The sequence below is a fragment of the Balaenoptera acutorostrata genome, chromosome 13 (genome assembly GCF_949987535.1).
Source record: "Balaenoptera acutorostrata chromosome 13, mBalAcu1.1, whole genome shotgun sequence".
NCBI classification, from domain to species: Eukaryota; Metazoa; Chordata; class Mammalia; order Artiodactyla; family Balaenopteridae; genus Balaenoptera; species Balaenoptera acutorostrata.
Genome location: NC_080076.1, coordinates 77,190,630 through 77,209,983, shown reverse-complemented (window position 1 = coordinate 77,209,983; position 19,354 = coordinate 77,190,630). Strand labels below are relative to the sequence as shown.

General features: G+C 40.3%; 2 protein-coding genes across 2 annotated transcripts in view; both read right to left on the bottom strand.

Moving 5' to 3' along the window:
• Positions 1-7,239: 7,239 nt before the first annotated feature.
• Positions 7,240-9,901, bottom strand: LOC103002064 (disintegrin and metalloproteinase domain-containing protein 1a-like). Its single transcript, XM_007171242.2, has one exon. The coding sequence runs from the start codon at positions 9,760-9,762 to the stop codon at positions 7,240-7,242; it is 2,523 nt and encodes an 840-aa protein (XP_007171304.2). The 5' UTR covers positions 9,763-9,901.
• A 1,502-nt stretch (positions 9,902-11,403) lies between these two features.
• Positions 11,404-19,354, bottom strand: part of MAPKAPK5 (MAPK activated protein kinase 5) — a 46,169-nt gene continuing 38,218 nt past the window's right edge. Inside the window, exons 11-14 of the mRNA XM_007170903.2 lie at positions 18,218-18,348; positions 17,813-17,928; positions 16,342-16,446; positions 11,404-14,089 (exon numbers count right to left, since the gene is read on the bottom strand). Coding sequence (XP_007170965.1) covers positions 13,995-14,089; positions 16,342-16,446; positions 17,813-17,928; positions 18,218-18,348 — 447 coding nt within the window. The 3' untranslated portion in view covers positions 11,404-13,994. The remainder of the gene's footprint in view (positions 14,090-16,341; positions 16,447-17,812; positions 17,929-18,217; positions 18,349-19,354) is intronic.

The window sequence follows — 19,354 nt, the reverse complement described above, 5'->3', positions numbered from 1 at the left end:
GATCCAGGACCTCGGAAAAAGAAAGGAGGCAAAGATCGAGAAGATGCAAGAAATGTTTAACAAAGACCTAGAAGAATGAAAGAAAAAACAAACAGAGATGACCAATACAATAACTGAAATGAAAACTACACTAGAAGGAATCAATAGCAGAATAACTGAGGCAGAAGAACGGATAAGTGACCTGGAAGACAGAATGGTGGAATTCACTGCTGCAGAACAAAATAAAGAAAAAAGAATGAAAAGAAATGAAGACAGCCTAAGAGACCTCTGGGACAACATTAAAAGCAACAACATTCGCATTATAGGGGTCCCAGAAGGAGAAGAGAGAGAGAAAGGACCCGAGAAAATATTTGAAGAGATTATAGTTGAAAACTTCCCTAACATGGGAAAGGAAATAGCCACCCAAGTCCAGGAAGCGCAGCAAGTCCCATACAGGATAAACCCAAGGAGAAACACGCCGAGACACACAGTAATCAAATTGGCAAAAATTAAAGACAAAGAAAAATTATTGAAAGCAGCAAGGGAAGGAACTCCCATAACGTTAACAGCTAATTTCTCAGCAGAAACTCTACAAGCCAGAAGGGAGTGGCATGACATACTTAAAGTGATGAAAGGGAAGAACCTACAACCAAGATTAGTCTACCCGGCAAGGATCTCATTCAGATTTGATGGAGAAATCAAAAGCTTTACAGACAAGCAAAAGCTAAGAGAATTCAGCACCACCAAACCAGCTCTCCAACAAATGCTAAAGGAACTTCCCTAAGTGGGAAACTGAAGAGAAGAAAAGGACCTACAAAAACAAACCCAAAACAATTAAGAAAATGGTCATAGGAACATACATATCGATAATTACCTTAAAGGTGAATGGATTAAATGCTCCAACCAAAAGACACAGGCTTGCTGAATGGATACAAAAACAAAACCCGTATATATGCTGTCTACAAGGGACCCACTTCAGACCTAGGGACACATACGGACTGAGAGTAAGGTGATGGAAAAAGATATTCCATGCAAATGGAAATCAAAAGAAAGCTGGAATAGCAGTACTCATGTCAGATAAAATAGACTTTAAAATAAAGAATGCTACAAGAGACAAGGAAGGACACTACATAATGCTCAAGGGATCAATCCAAGAAGAAGATATATTATAAATATATATGCACCCAACATAGGAGCACCTCAATACATAAGGCAACTGCTAACAGCTATAAAAGAGGAAATCGACAGCAACACAATAATAGTGGGGGACCTTAACCCCTCACTTACACCAATGGACAGATCATCCAAACAGACAATTAATAAGGAAACACAAGCTTTAAATGACACAATAGACCAGATAGATTTAATTGATATTTATAGGACATTCCATCCAAAAACAGCAGATTACACTTTCTTCTCAAGTGCTCACGGAACATTCTCCAGGATAGATCACATCTTGGGTCACAAATCAAGCCTCAGTAAATTTAAGAAAATTGAAATCGTATCAAACATCTTTTCTGACCACAATGCTATGAGATTAGAGATCAATTACAGGGAAAAAAACGTAAAAAACACAAACACATGGAGGCTAAACAATATGTTACTAAATAACCAAGAGATCACTGAAGAAATCAAAGAGGAAATCAAAAAGTACCTAGAGACAAATGACAATGAAAACACAACAATCCAAAACCTATGGGATGCAGCAAAAGCAGTTCTAAGAGGGAAGTGTATAGCTATACAAGCCTACCTCAAGAAACAAGAAAAATCTCAAACAATCTAACCCTACACCTAAAGGAACTAGAGAAAGAACAAACAAAACCCAAAGTTAGTAGAAGGAAAGAAATCATAAAGATCAGAGCAGAAATAAATGAAACAGACACAAAACAATAGCAAAGATCAATAAAACTAAAAGCTGGTTCTTTGAGAAGGTAAACAAAATTGATAAACCATTAGCCAGACTCATCAAGAAAAAGAGGGAGAGGACTCAAATCAGTAAAGTTAGAAATGAAAAAGGAGAAGTTACAACAGACACCGCAGAAGTACAAAGCATCCTAAGAGACTACCACAAGCAACTCTATGCTGATAAAATGGACAACCTGGAAGAAATGGAGAAATTCTTAGAAAGGTATAGCCTTCCAAGGCTGAACCAGGAAGAAATAGAAAATATGAACAGACCAATCACAAGTAATGAAATTGAAACTGTGATTAAAAATCTTCCAACAAACAAAAGTCCAGGACCAGATGGCTTCACAGGTGAATTCTATCAAACATTTAGAGAAGAGCTAACACCTATCCTTCTCAAACTCTTCCAAAAAATTGCAGAGGAAGGCACACTCCCAAACTCATTCTATGAGGCCACCATCACCCTGATACCAAAACCAGACAAAGATACTACAAAAAAAATTACAGACCAATATCACTGATGAATATAGATGCAAAAATCCTCAACAAAATACTAGCAAACAGAATCCAATAACACATTAAAAGGATCATACACCACAATCAAGTGGGATTTATCCCAGGGATGCAAGGATTCTTCAATATATGCAAATCAATCAATGTGATACACCATATTAACAAATTGAAGAAGAAAAACCATATGATCATCTCAATAGATGCAGAAAAAGCTTTTGACAAAATTCAACACCCATTTATGATAAAAACTCTCCAGAAAGTGGGCATAGAGGGAACCTATCTCAACATAATAAAGACCATATAAGACAAACCACAGCAAACATCATTCTCAATGGTGAAAAACTGAAAGCATTTCCTCTAAGATCAAGAACAAGACAAGGATGTCCACTGTCACCACTATTATTCAACATAGTTTTGGAAGTCCTAGCAATGGCAATCAGAGAAGAAAAGGAAATAAAAGGAATACAAATTGGAAAAGAAGAAGTAAAACTGTCACTGTTTGCAGATGACATGATACTATACATAGAGAATCCTAAAGGTGCCACCAGAAAACTACTAGAGCTAATCAATGAATCTGGTAAAGTTGAAGGATACAAAATTAATGCACAGAAATCTCTTGCATTCCTATACACTAACGATGAAAAATCTGAAAGAGAAATTAAGAAAACACTCCCATTTACCATTACAACAAAAAGAATAAAATACCTAGGAATAAACCTACCTAGGGAGACAAAAGATCTGTATGCAGAAAACTATAAGACACTGATGAAAATAATGAAAGATGATACCAACAGATGGAGAGATCTACCATGTTCTTGGATTGGAAGAATCAATATTGTGAAAATGACTGTACTACCCAAAGCAATCTACAGATTCAATGCAATCCCTATCAAATTACCAATGGCATTTTTTACAGAAGTAGAATAAAAAATCTTAAAATTTGTATGGAGACACAAAAGACACCGAATAGCCAAAGCAGTCTTGAGGGAAAAAAACGGAGTTGGAGGAATCAGACTCCCTGACTTCAGACTATACTACAAAGCTACAGTAACCAAGACAATATGGTACTGGCACAAAAACAGAAATATAGATCAATGGAACAGGATAGAAAGCCCAGAGATAAACCCACGCACCTATGGTCAACTAATCTATGACAAAGGAGGCAAGGATATACAAAGGAGGCAAGGATATACAATGGAGAAAAGACAGTCTCTTCAATACATGGTGCTGGGAAAACTGGACAGCTACATGTAAAAGAATGAAATTAGAACACTCCCTAACACCATACACAAAAATGAACTCAAAATGGATTAGAGACCTAAATGTAAGACCGGACACTATAAAACTCTTAGAGGAAAACATAGGAAGAACACTCTTTGACATAAGTCACAGCAAGATCTTTTTTGATCCACCTCCTAGAGTAATGGAAATAAAAACAAAAATAAACAAATGGGACCTAATGAAACTTAAAAGCTTTTGCACATCAAAGGAAACTACAAAGAAGACAAAAAGACAACCCTCAGAATGGGAGAAAATATTTGCAAATGAATCAACGGACAAAGGGTTAATCTCCAAAATATATAAACAGCTCAGTATCAAAAACTCAACCCAGTCCAAAAATGGGCAGAAGACCTAAACAGACATTTCTCCAAAGAAGACATAGAGATGGCCAAGAAGCACATGAAAAGCTGCTCAACATCACTAATTATTAGAGAAATGCAAATCAAAACTACAATGAGATATCACCTCACACCAGTTAGAATGGGCATCATCAGAAAATCTGCAAACAACAAAAGCTGGAGAGGGTGTGGAAGAGAAAAGGGAACCCTCTTGCACTGTTGGTGGGCATGTAAATTGATACAGCCACTATGGAGAACAGTATGGAGGTTCCTTGAAAAACTAAAAATAGAACTACCATATGACCCAGCAATCCCACTACTGGGCATATACCCAGAGAAAACCATAATTCAGAAAGACACATGCACCCCAACGTTCATTGTAGCACTATTTACAATAGCCAGGACATGGAAGCAACCTAAATGCCCATCGACAGACAAGTGGATAAAGAAGATGTGGTACATATGTACAATGGGATATTACTCAGCCATAAAAAGGAACGAAATTGGGTCATTTGTAGAGATGTGGATGGACCTAGAGAATGTCATACAGAGTGAAGTAAGTCAGAAAGAGAAAAACGAATATCGTCTATTAACACATGTATGTGGAACCTAGAAAACTGGTACAGATGAACCGGTTTGCAGGGCAGAAGTTGAGACACAGATGTAGAGAACAAACGTATGGACACCAAGGGGGGAAAACCGTGGTGGGGTGGGGATGGTGGTGTGCTGAATTGGGCGATTGGGATTGACATGTATACACTGATGTGTATAAAATTGATGACTGATTAAAAAAAAAAACTAGTCACTTCCCTGCTCTAGTCTATCCTAAAGAGCTTCAGCCTTCAATCCCCAGGCTCTGGGGTTTCCACACATTTTAAGATTCACCTGATAATTTATAAATATGTTCATTTTTTGATCACTCTTTCAGAGGAAGTTCATTCAAATAGCTGTCCTAACCTTTGTTTCCTGCCTTTAACCTGGTCTTGTAAACTTGAGGGTCGGTCATAAAGACAGCAACTAAACATTTTAAATAGTCTATACAACTTCCATATTTGCTAAATTTTTGTAAACTTTGTTGTCAAATATTATGAAATCCTAAATAGGTTTTACTGATTGATTCCCAATTATCTACCTGACTTTTGGTTTTTAAAGAACACCTTTGAGTTAGCTAAGCATATTTACCCCATACCTAAATCATGATTCCCTTCTGTTTCTTCAGGTTTTTTTAAAAAAGACTGATGCTTACTAGCTTTTATTATAGTCATCATTAGCATGTGCACTTAGGAAGATTGCCGCTTCTGTTTTCCACTGAAGTGCTTCTCAGCAGAAATCCTCCACATCTTTTTCAGAAGTCTCTAATGACAGGTTTACCCTTGGAGGCCTTCATTTACCCAGTTTCACTCTCGTTCTCAAAGCTCTCAGGTGACTACCAACTAATAGTGTGCTTTCACCATGAATCTTGACCTTCTGGCATACAATGTCCTGAGATTTGATTACCAGCAAATCTCGTGGCCTGGAAACTTACATAACTGCAGACTTGATTTTGGATTTTGCTCTGAAGTTCAGTTTTGTTCCACCAAAAGTAATTAACATAAGCTTCTTGAAAGCAGAGGCTAGGTCTTGTCCTCCTTTTGTTTGCTCTTTTCTGCTCACATAGGATTGGGCAGTTAGAAGAGGGATTCAGCAAATGTACTGTCAGGGACTGATGCTCAGGAATTTCCCCAAGACTCAGAACACTCAACCTGTAGCAACACTGCACCTGAGCAAGGTTTCGGTGGTGCCATGCCTAGGGACTAGCAGGGGCATCCATACAAGTTACCCTCCTATTTAAAGGTTAGCCCTGGTTAAGTCATTCTCTTGGTCAACATTTACTGAGCACCTACAGTGATCTGGGCTCTCAGAGCTGAATAGGATACAAACCTGCCAGTCCATGATGTCAGGATGTAATCGGGGAAAAGACTCTTTCATCGATCATGACTACACAGTGTGGTAGGTTCATGATAGAGATCAACATCCATTTGTAAGGCTTCTGTTTCATTAGAGTCACTGAGGAAGAAGCCACGTTCTGGGCAGTTAAGGACATGTCAGTTGTCTTCCTGCTCACTTTTTTTTACTAAAGGAAAAGGCTAATGAGGCAGCGGCGAATGTAGATTCAGTCATACCTGAGGCGGTATGCAGGTTCCACCCCTTACCAGCTCTAGAGCAAAAGTCTTTGGTCTCTGTTTCTTCATGTACAAGATGGAGGTCTCATAGGGTGGATGGGAGGATTAAATTAAGACAACAAATGTAAAGTAGCACAGTGTCTTGCACAGAATGCATAATGTTATATTGTATGTGCTTTGTGCTCTCTTTACAGACAATTGACTACCCTCCAAAGCTCTGTTCCTTTGGACTGTCAGTCAACAATATGTTAACTTAAAAAGGAAATGAGAAATAAATATAATAAGTGAAGTAGAAAAACAGAAAAGGAACAATTAATACTTCCAATTGAACTCCGCACTAGACAGGTTGTCTCTTGCCTAGGTTGCTCCCCTTCCCCCATGCACCCAGACCCAGGGTGATCGGACCTCCCTGGATCAGATGTAGCCCCTTCCAAGAGAGCCCCAAAATAAAGAAGCCTCAAGGACTAGGCTGTATGGAGTCTGAAGTGATGCTTCATCTTAAAATAGCTTTTTATTTATTTTAAATTACCTTTTATTCGTGAATAGCAACTTTTGGGGCAAATTAGATTACTGAACAGATAACATTTTTAAGATAATGTGTTATGAGTGGGATTAATGACCCTGTGATAGTCATAGGTAGAGATAATACTGTGTATCAAACAATGTAGATGGAAGATGGTAGGCCCTGAAATTTCAGATCAGAAATTGGCCCAAATGAAAGATGATATTGATAGGTATGATTCATGAGAAGAGCTTAAATAAAATTGTTTCATGAAATGGGAAAAAAGCAAAAATATAGAATATTTTATATGAGTTCATATATGATATATAACCAAATTACTAAAATGAATACTGAAAGCAGGGGCGTCTCTGTTCCCATGTTAGTATGTTTCTGTAGACTATATATCCTGGTCAGAGCTACAGGAGCCATCAATTCTCACTTCACCTTTGCTTCTCTGAGCCCCTCTTTCCCACTCAGTGCTTGAGATATTCGATATTTTTGGATTCTTCCACCAATACACTTCTGCCTTTGGTTATCCTTTTCCTTCACCTGCTACCTCTTATGGTGCTGGCTCTCCTGGTGGTGGGGCCTCCGGCGGGGGGGGAGCCTCCAGCGGCAGCGAGGGGGCCTCCTCCGGTGGGGGGCCCTCCTCTTCTTGGTCCTTCTCTTCTGACTCCTTCTCCCGTAGCCCCACTGGTAGAAACTCCGTTAAGAATCCCTCGCTAGTGGCTTCCTCTGAACTGTCCTCCGAGGTACGCCCTAGGGTCTCTACTGACTCAATTACAGCCCTGAGGGTAATGCAAAATATTAAAACTAACAACAATATTAAAAGAAATGAAGGGAGTATGAAAATTAGCTTGCCAACATTTCTAAACTCAATGCTACGATGAAAAGAACTGCCACCTACGCCTCCACTTTGAATTTCAATTGGTTTGCCAGGTGGACCACTGTCTACACTACCACCATCTCCTGGACCTCTGCAGTCAGGGGGAGCATAGCCAGCCTCACAATGGCAGTGCCTAAAATTGTTGCAGACTCCTTTCCCATTACACATTTCTGCTGGTTTGCAGTCATACTTGAGCACAGCATAATCAGTACAAGAGTAATTTACACAGACTTTGTTTGGAGCACAAAGAGTGCCAGTGTGCACATCTCCATCATCAGGGATATCAGTGGTGTTATAGGCGTCCATGCTCCAGCACCAGTCACCTTCATGAGCGACCTGGATCAGTGTATGATTTGGTTTGATTTGTGGTACCTGTCTAACATTTGTACATATAAGTTTCCCACAAAATATATTATCATCTACACACTTCAAATATCTTAACCTAGGTGAGTTGGTAATACCACAGTTTCCAAACCGGTCCCCTTTTCTGTTCATTGAAATGTAACAGTTTTCTGGGGCAGACCTTGCAGAGAACCCATATATATCCATGCATTGATTATCAGGGTTCTTACAGCGACCTCCAGCGCAATAGTGAATTCTATCACACATTGTACCATCTATCTTATAGCTGTCTATGGGGCATTCTCCAGAGGAACCATCACAATACTCTGGGAGGTCACACTCCCCCAAAGCAGGACGGCACATGAATCCCTTATATTTCAGTTGGCATTTAACACAGCAGAGTCCATCGCTACACTCGGCATTCTCCTTCAGCCTACACGTTTGGTCACAGCATGGGTGATTGTCACAGTCAGAACCACAGTCACACTGCTCATCCTCTTCTACAACACCATTTCCACAGCGAGAGTCCCTCCGTAAGCGGCCTTTGGGCCCAGGCTTGTTAAATAGGCAGGCCCCTTTGTGTTCCCAGAGGAACTGGTAGAAGAAGTCAGAGCTGCAGTTGCTGAAGCCACTTTCTTTAGTGATATTTTCACGCATGAGGCCAAAGGGTTTATCTTTACAAACGCAGGCCGAATGGTCATGCGGAATACCCAAGTTGTGCCCGAGCTCATGGACCATGAGCGCCGCAAACAGGAGGACATCCTCATGGTGGAAGGATTCAACGGCTGCTGCAAAATCACTTGAACAGGCACCACTGAGAAATGCCTGCCCCGTATCCTCTTTAGGATGGTGTCCAATGATCATGTGGGCAACATCATGCTTCACACGATGGAGGAGCCTCTCTCGTCTCCAGCTATTGAAATTCCTGAGTGCAACTTGCAGGTCCACTGGGACCTCTGTGAGGTCCCCCTCGGTCCAAATCTCCATTCCAGCCAGCACCACCTCTGTGTTTATTCCCCTAGTGAAGCTGTTGGCCAGAGCAATGATGTCCATTACTCTCTGGACTGTCTCATTGACGTCACTGCCCCACATTTGGAACCGCTGGTTGTCGACCACGACAAACATCTCCACGTACTTGGTGTGTGACCACAAGTAGGATGGCACCTGCCGACTGCGAGGCTTGCTGCTCTCTTGTTGCCGGCTGGTGAATGCCACTTGGCTGTCATTGGAAGTGACACTACAGGAGACTGGAGCTTCATGGGCCATGGTGTACAACACATGTTCAAACCGTTTTGAAGAGTGAATGGGCTCAATGCCATAGGATTTTTCCTCCTTAATCAGGACACCCCTGAGGCCTGAACAGGTGTTGACAGAAACAAAAGAACCTGGGACTCCTTCTATGTAGCCTTCATAATGACAGTCATGTGAGATGAAAGGCATTTCTTGCCCCAGGATGCCATTGTGGTAGCTGAAGACTGGAAAGTTATTCACAAAATAGTCTCTCTTCACCTTCAGGTGAATCAGCTGCTTCTGGCCCTGCATAAATAGCACATAGGAGAGCTTTTCCACTTGGTCTTCCCTTCCTTCCACTGTCAGAAACTTGGGGGTGACTATTTCATAGGAAGAGTAATATACTGATCCCAGGTCACAGTACAAGCTTGGCAGAGAAATCACCAACAGCAACACAATCCTCAAACTGAAACATGAAGATCCTGGCACTGGCCCCAGCCTCAAGTCCCTCTTCTGCTGAGCCCAAGTCTGAAACTTTATCTTACCCTCCTTCAAGGCCACTTGGTTTTTCCATAGAGAAGGCAGTATAGAGGCAGAGTGTGTCACAGACGCTGCCACTGACATGGCCCTAGTAAATCAGTTGGTGATGCAGGGCCTATGTCCAGCAGCAGCAACTTTCCCTGACACGCAGACCCTCCGTCACAGGTATTCACTTCAGATCTATGCTGGCTCCCTTATGGTTGGGTGCTGCCCAACTGTGAGTCTTACAGACCTTGGGGCTGTGTTTCTGTTCTTGCTTTTCTCTCTTGGCCTTCAGTGGTTTCCTTACTATATGACTTCCTTCCAACAGCAATGGTTTTAATGCTCCTTGGCTAAGTTCCCTTTACACTTACAGAGAGATATACCAAGTAGAAGGCCTGTAATGATTCAGCCAGGACTGTTACTCAGGTAAATTATCCTTATCCTCAGCCCAGGGCCACACTACTCCTGATATCCGTTAATCTGCACATTCTTTGAAACCCAACATTCTGGCAGGAGGTCAGGGGGGAGGGGATGGGGATTCTTCGGGGATCTCAGACAAAGTTCTCCGTTGCCCATTACCTCTTTTCCTCATTTCTGTAGTATTGAGGGTACTGTTTTTCAGTCCAGCCCTCCTTTGTCAGGGTCTGGTTTTTCTCCTTTAATTCAAGAAAACTTGTATGTGGATGCACAAATTCTCCCTCATTAATTTTTGTTCATAACAGATGATTTTAGACACTTTGTGTCTGCATATAAACATAATTTTCCTCTAATAAGTTTTCCTAATGCACAAACATACTAAGTGTTAAATGAAAGGAGTTCAGTTTCACTATGGAGACTTACAAGTGACCAAGATCAAAGTTCAATTCCTCCCAACATAAAAACAAAGTCTGGAATAAAACTAAACTCTGATTAACCAGGTATCTAGTTACCATTTCATCAAGAAAATAAAAATGGACTGTAGAAGAACTTTTTAAAGACTTCTTTGCTTTTGTAACTAAAATTGAACTGTAATGCCTATGGAAGTCCTTGGATTTGATTTTGATGTTGATCTCCTGGTGTATTTAGCAGTATAAATTTAAAAGGAAAAAAGCCCTATTTAACCACATTCCTTGCCCAGTTATTCTCCTTTGCATCCTAAGATAACTAAAGTAAGACTCTACATCTTTTATCTTGCATAAAAATAATTTTATATTAAGTCAAATATCTACAATATAAAACCTTCAAAATAAGGGTTATGGCTATAAGTACCAAACAAAAATGGAGAAATGCCCTATATAATTAAAAAAAGAATGGAATAATACTACAAGATCTCAGATATAAGCATGAGAGTAGATCAACTCATTATCCCCAATTAATATTTAATTCCTAATACAGATGAAAAAATTAATCATCTGCATCTAGCAAGAAAATTAATACCATCATATCACAAACACATTAAAAAATTTACAGCAAAAATGGTGAAATGATTTCCAGCTGGATTTCTTTTCTCCTTGTGTTCTGTGTAAGAGGAAAGCCTCTTAAAATTATGTAACTTGGAAATTATCACAGATTTAAGATGTTCCCCTGTGTCTTAACCAAACAGGCAGGGAAAATTTAAGTCATTCTGTGGGACAAAAAAATCAATAATGAAAGACCACTTCTACTTTTTTAAATAAATAAAAATATAATTAAAATCAAATATTCAATTTTCCAGTTCTCAAATTGAGACACATTTTCTTCAATAAATACACACGCACACAAGCATTCACACACAAGATCTGATTTAAATCATTTGACTTCTACTTCAACCAATAATTCCTTCAACTTGTTCTATCTCAAATGAATACAAAAACAAAACTCTTTTTAAAAAGCAGTTCCTCCTATCTATGTTTCAGACAATAAATTTCTGACAGGTGTTCTCCTATAGCTTATACAATACATTAGCCAGAAAAATACAAAAGTTGTTTCACATCAAGCAGATTAATAACTATGGTAAAGTCTAAAGGTATTTGAGTGATAAGTAATGGTTTTATAGTAAGCAAAGGGTTAGCAAATCATGTAGGAAAACTGAAGACTCTAACCTCCTGCCTATGAGAACTGTTCTTACAGTGTGAACTTTCTGCATTAGACAGACAGGCCAAAAGAGACAAGGATGATTTTGTTTCACTTCCAGTACATGCGAATGTTTTATTAGTAAACCTGACTGGTAAAGTTAAAGCAGAATTTGCTACTGGCCTACAAACAAATTCCATAAACAAAACTCTAATTTAAAGACCAAACAGTGCTGTCTTTTGGAAGCTGTTGTTTTGTCAAGGAGCTCTCTGTAGGATAGGGCCCACTTTTGAGTTACACCAGCTAGAGCATCCTCCAGGGTATTCACAAACTTTCAGCATGGACCTGTCTGGACACAGCACTCATTTTCGCGGCCAGTTTAATTCAGACTAAAGAAACATGGGCAACTGCCGCTCAGAGTAAAAGGAAGAATCTTTTGGATACCCTTTTAGATCTTGCCTAAAATTCACCACACAGTGAAGGAAATCATCTTGAGCCTCTAGAAGACACCCAGATAACAAATTTGAGAAGTTAATGGTAGACTGGGCATGCTAGAAGATTCCTCTGAAGAAAAAGAAGAGTAACAAAGTTAATTACTGCCTTCCTCTCCCAAGCGAACACTGAACCTCTGCCCTAAGATAAGAAAAATAACAGGTATTCAGTTGTTCCAGAAACAAGTGCAGAGTTTTTCCTGATTGTAAGAAGTGATTTTGATTTGTAAGACTGCATTTCACTGAAAAACAATAATTCAACCCTTAATTCAACTCTCAGCTAAGTTTTCTGGTCAGTAAATAAGAAAACATTTTGTTTTTCTCTGCTGCCTGTTAGATTTTGCCATGTTTAAAGGTATTGAATTCTCCTTACAGGGTATCCATTTGTAGCAGTTATCAATCACTGAAAATTAGTGAGCCTTACCTCAAAAAATGCCTTGAATTTAAAACTCTCCAAAGTAAAAGGGAACCAATGTGTAAGGTAATTTCTAAGAGATACTTAATGTTTTTATCATATATTCCTACAGTCATTCACATACATATGGGACATACTAACCACATGTCACCCTGAAGACATACTCAGCAAAGTGGAGGAGTTAGAAAATAAGTGAGCTCTGTGGGGTTGATTTTGATTGAAGAGAATTTGATGGGATGAAACTGAATAACTGAGCCTACTGACCCTTTTCTTCTCCTCTGTGAATTGGAGTTGGCCTATTAGCGCTCCCATTTACCAACACAGAACCACCAATCAAGAACTGCTAAAAAAAAAAATAAAAATGGTTTGTTATGGAAGCCCATATGTACAACAGCAAAGTAGAAAAGTACCCAGCCTTGTTTTCTATTCAAGTATCTGATCTATGGGCCAGAACCACGCTTCCTGAAAATGAAGGGTGCTAAATAAAATACATGCAGCCCAGGGGATGCCACCATGAAACCCAGGCAGAAACGTTAGAGAAAAAGGGTAGCTTTAAGAGAAAAAACTTGGACCATCTTTAGATGCTAACCAAATAGTCCAGTTTTTATGATATGTAACTTTCTCAGAAAAATCATCCCATAAAAGGGGCCAGAAGAACAGGGAAAGGAGATAAGAAGCAGTGGAGCTGGTGAGGGCTGCAGGAAAGGGAGAGGACAAAGTAGGATCTCAAAGGAGGTGGGAGGGCTGAAGCTCTGGTTAAACATGAAAAGAATAAACTCAATAGAGAATCCCATTAGATTTAAGAAATGCACCAATACCTTTTAAAAAAATATGACAAAAAAGAAATGTTACCACTCTTCTCTAGGGAATTAGGGATAAGAGAAATGAGGGCTCAACTGCCTGCCTCTTCCATCATGGGAGGTGGCACCCTGTAACAGGCAGTCTGCAACATGGACCCACAAAAATTTCTTGGCACCAGAGCTAATCCACTGATTGATAGTGCAGAAAGTAAATACACAGGGCAATTGAAACCAGATTCCACAGTACTTGATTCAACTGTTTACTAAGCAGAAAGGTCAGTATAGTTGGTCCTTTGCCTACCACTGGGAAATGGTTTTTGTATACTTTATTACAAATAAAACAATCTTGCTTGACAATACCATCTGTCAGCTTTACCACATATGACTAAACAATCCTAAAGTAATAATATATTAGGAACTGAGCTTTTCTTAAAAACAAATGAACTATATACTATTAGTAAATCCTGTATCTAAATTTATACAGCATCTTTAAGCAATGTGGAAATGAAATTATGATTTATTAATTTACATACAAATTACTTTATACATTAATGAATAAATTTTCAACTTGTTAAAAAACAAAGTCTGAAGCTGTCATTATTGGGATTCGTGGGATGTGGTTTGCTCTTCTATCACTTGCTTCACAATTTCTGCCAGTTTTAGTCGATCTACTTTATCTGTGAATCCACGACCTGAAACCCAAAAAAGAAAAAGGTCAGTCTCCAAACCGTTTGGGAGGTGATAAGATTCTTGACAGGGACCCAATAAGGTACATCTCACCAGTGTCAAATTCACCCTCACCATGGAGGAACCATCACCAACACTGATCAAAAGCAGTTCAAATCCCCCATTTTTCAAGTAGAACTGAGCAGCTTATTAACCTGGCCATAAAAATCCAATGTTCAGTACAACAGCACAGCAAGAAACCACAAAGAGGGAGAAGTTCTTTGTAATATGTATGTCTACAACAGAACTCATATCCAGACTGTATAAAGAACTCCTACACATCTATAAGATATAACTCAATAGAAAAATGGGCAAAAGAATAGGCACCTAACAAAATCTAAATGGCCAATAAACATTAAAACGTGCTTAAGCTCATAGTCATCAGGGAAAGGCAAAGTAAAACGACACGCAATACCAGTAGTACTTATTAATCAGAATGATTAAAATGAAAAAGACAATAGCAAGTGTTGGTGTGGATACAGAATAACTAGAACCCTCAAACACTGCTAGTGGAAGTGTAAATTGGTACAACCACTTCAGAAAACTGGTGGCAGTACCTACTGAAGCCAAACAGATGAATATCCCCATGAACCAGCAACTCCAATCCTAGATACATAAGAGAAATGAGTTCATTAAAATATTCATAAAAGATGTACACAAGAGTGTTTATAGCAGTGCTTTCCTTAAGTACCAAAACCTGGAAACAACCCATATGTCCATTCAACAGTAGAATGTATAAATATAAATACAAAAAATATATATGTGGGGCTTCCCTGGTGGTGCAGTGGTTGAGAATCTGCCTGCCAATGCAGGGGACACGGGTTCGAGCCCTGGTCTGGGAAGATCCCACATGCCGCGGAGCAACTGGGCCCGTGAGCCACAATTACTGAGCCTGCGCGTCTGGAGCCTGTGCTCCGCAATAACAGAGGCCGCGATAGTGAGAGGCCCGCGCACTGCGATGAAGAGTGGCCCCCACTTGCCACAACTAGAGAAAGCCCTCGCACAGAAACGAAGACCCAACACAGCCATTAAAAAAAAAAAAAAAATTTCAAATTCTCCAGAGAATTCCCCTCTCAATTGCTGTATTAGTTAGGGTAACACTAGCTGCAAAAACAAACAAACCCAAAATAATAAAACAGCTCAAAAAAAAAAATATATGTGTATATATATGGAGGAAAATATATATAGAGAGAATATATATATATTTACATACATATATATGAGAATGAATTGCTGCTACACACAACAATATGGTTGAATCTCACAAATATAATCTTGACTAAAAGAAGCCAGACACAAAAGATCATAGACTTCTCTGACTCCATTTACATAAAATATAAAACCAGGCAAAACTAATATATACTGCTAGAAACTGGGATCATAATTACCCTTGTGAGGAGGGAGGTAGCAGTTAAAAGAGGGCACATGCTCCACTACATGTTTAGGTGCTTGTTACACGGGAGTGTTCACTTTGTGAAAATTCATCGGACGTGCATACCTCAAATGTGATCACTTTTCTGTATTGATATTTCAAAATCTTAAAAAAAAAAAAAAAATCCTAGGGAAGCTAATCTCCTCCAAGTATGGGAATAGCCAGGATAGCACTTTGGATTTCTCATGTCCAAGAATCAAGCTAGGCAATGAATTTGCTCCCTTCCCTGAGCATCCTAGACCTTAAGTCTAGTTTGGTCTGCTAAAGTAGAAAGACAATACAAAAGCAGCTCAAAAAACACACCTGTACCTTGTTTGCCTGTGGGGAAAAAAATTCAATAAGCGGCAGATTTGGCACTCTCTACTCTTCAGTGAAACAGGTCTTCTCTAAGCTAAGTAGATCAGCAGGGCAGACTCTGTGGTACTTTGCCCTCTTTCTCCCCTTCAGAGTATACTGCTCCTTAATGACCCAGTGAACAGCTCAGGTATCTGGAAGGAGTTCTGAGATCTGACTTTTTTTGCCCAAGTGGTATGTGACGGGGGCTCTGCAGCAATGAATCTGCGACACATAATTCATCTGAACTCTGGAAAACAAGCGAAAGGGCCAGATGTCCAGGTACGCCTGGGCAGTTACTGTAGGGCTAACCCCCTGTCCCACAGTATTCCACTCACTCGCCAGCCCTACTTTACTTGAAAACAGTCCCAGCTCAGCCCCCAGAGATCCTACATATTCTAAACACAATTACTTCTCTGCATTCCTGGGGAAAGGCATAATTAAGGCTCCTACCATTCCAGCTGAAGCTTTGCAGAGTATCTCTTAGGAGTTTGCATTCCCGGTTATACTTCCAAGCTTCCTGAACTACTTCATTCAGCTTTTCATCTTCATTCTCTCCTATTGATAAAGATGAAGAAGAAGTTGCATTTTCCTGCAGCATCATGGGAATTTAGTGTCAGAGATGGAAGGACATGATGTCCAACTTATTGAGAAGTGATGATTAAAGGTGCAAGCTTTACCAGACTATCATTACTTCTAGTCCTTACATTACATGTAGACCAGGGGTCCCAACCACCGGGCTGCACAGCAGGAGGTGAGCGGTGTGCAAGCGAGGGAAGCTTCATCTGTATTTACAGCCACTCCCCATCGCTCACATTACCACCTGAGCTCTGCCTCCTGTCAGCATTATGGTGAGTTGTATAATTATTTCATTATATATTACAATGTAATAATAATAGAAATAAAGTGCACAATAAATGTAATGCACTTGAATCATCCTGAAACCATCCCCCCCCCACCCCCGCCCCCAGTCCATGGAAAAACTGTCTTCCACGAAACCAGGCCCTGGTGCGAAAAAGGTTGGGGACCACTGATGTAGACCGCTTCTGGTTTCTCAACTCTTCCTGCTCTGACCACCTCACACAAATTCCCTGATGCCCCCAGAGTCTTAGCTGGGATGATGGGAAATAGGCATCCCATAGGATGTCAGACTATTGCTGAGCAAAAGCACCTGGTTAACTTAAGAGACCATGAGAGGGAGGGAGAATAAGGCTGAGTGGGCTACCTTCTTTCTCCTAAGCTCATTTCTGACTTTGGAAGGCTACCTGAGGCACACTAGTGAGTTCCCTTAAAACCCAAGGAATCTAGGAAGACTGGTCAACTCAACAGTTTCCTGGCCTACTACTTGAAGCATCTCATTCATCTGCTGAGAAAAGCCCATCATACCCCATTAGGTGGAAAGAGAACATACTGAAAGAGAGCTCTCACTCAAAAGGACTTCTGTTTAAGTCCCACCCTGCCCATGATACAAGTAGCAGCCAGGGCCACTTCTGAACTTGGGAGATCGTCTCTTTATATTCACAAGTTAATGACAGCCTTGTACTCTAAGGGCTCTGGATATGGTATTTCCCAGCCTTCCTGACCTTCCCAACCTAATCCTGACCCTGTTCACATTTTCCATTTTCCATCCTCTATCCTGTAATCTCATTAACAAACTAAGAAAATACAAAATTACGTGCTGTGTCTGACACTGGCAATTAAACCAAAACTAGAAATTTTACAGGAAACCAAAGGTGGGGCAGAGCCTCACATTTCTGAGTTCCCACCGTCCATTCTTTTCAGTGGGCACAGACTATATAATGTACTTATTTTCTTATAACACAAAGATGAAACAGACAACTTCAAATTAAACCACTCCTTTAGTCATGTGCATGTGCACACACACAGACACGCACAGAGCATTCATAAATGGTGTGACCTTTACCAGCCTGGGGGAGAATACACTGAGCAATCACATCTCGGAGCTTTTCCAAGGCAACATTTGAATCCTCGGCTCCATTCTCACGGTCGTGGATATAAACACCATCCTTTGGCTTGGTGCTTTAGAAGTTTGGGAGAGAGGTAATAACAAGGTGAGACCCCAAAACCCAACTCTTAACAGATGTTAATGCTAAACATAAGGAACAGATTTTTCAGATAAATAATTAACTATAGTTAATTATTTACTATACTATAGTTGGAGTATCTCCAACTTCTGATGCTATTTAAAGAACATACCCTTTCCACCCTCTTAAGAGACAAAAAAGGGCAGACCCCTGGCTGACCTTTCAGAACCCTGTACTCAACCACACCAGCCATGAGGGAGAAGTCAAGAAATAAGCTCAGTTACCCGAGTAATTTCCTCTTCCTTAGAATGGGGTTGTTCACAGAGTGCAGGGGTTTGAGGCTGACTTTCAGGTCCTGGATTCGCATGTTGGCCAACTGTTCCGCATGGGCCTGTTGGATGCCTGCAACCACCGCCTGAATGCAAACACTGTCATCAGTTTTTCACATTCATTTCTGGGCACCTAAAAAGCCAATCTAAGACAGTGGGAAGGAGAATCTCAAAGAACTAAGAAAGCAATTTCATTCTTATGCTGGCAGTATACAAATTTTGATAAGGCAGAGGACTCTTCCCCATGGGTCAGCAGGGCCCAGGGAATACCAGGCCAACAGCTAGCCCTTCTTTCCTGTGGGCGGACAGAAATGCAAGTAAGAAATACTAACAAGGCTCATGCTCACAGTCACTGGCAAGGGCAAGTGTAAAGAGAGTCATACATGTACATCAGGGGAAAAGCTAGCAGGCTGCTGCCTGAGAAGCCTCCCTGACTGGCATTTACTCACTGCCCCCATGGTGTAGACAGTCACGTTAGCCCTGATGGCTCAGAACCCCAAGCATTTCACCTGGTGAGCATAGTAGACCCTCACAAACTGATCTATAAGCCAGTCAATTAATTTACAATGAGAAATAACTGTCATAAGGTCTAGCACGCTTCAAGTCTGTCTTTATGACCAGTGCGTTCTCTCACTATGGGCAGACCAATAAGGGAAGGCAAATAATCAGAAAAGGCTTTGTAAGAATGAGACGATCCCACTTTTGGATTTAAAAAAAAAGACAAACTCTGTGAGTGTGTGTATGTCTCCCCAGAAGAAGATCAGGAAGAATACATCAAGCCATAGGTCACCTCACCTCTGAGGGGTGAGACTGAGGCAGGGTAACGAAAGGGAACTTTTGCTTTTTATTTTATATACCTCTGTGTTGTTTGAATTTCAACAACAAAATTTGACAATTTACAAAAATAGTTCCTTGGTAAGCATGCCATTAGATCAGGAAGAGTTTGAACTCATTTAAGAGAACTGTACTAACGGGCCCTGGCTACACGCCCCCAGACCCTTGAATCTATTTCCTTCTTATCCGTGATAGCCCAACCAAAAAGATGGGAACACCTCAAGGTTGTGAGCTCAGGCTCCATCTCTTAGGCACAGC

What these genes read in the sequence shown, in the direction of transcription:
- LOC103002064 (XM_007171242.2), bottom strand. Translation starts at nt 9,762, where the DNA reads ATGTCAGTGGCAGCGTCTGTGACACACTCTGCCTCTATACTGCCTTCT.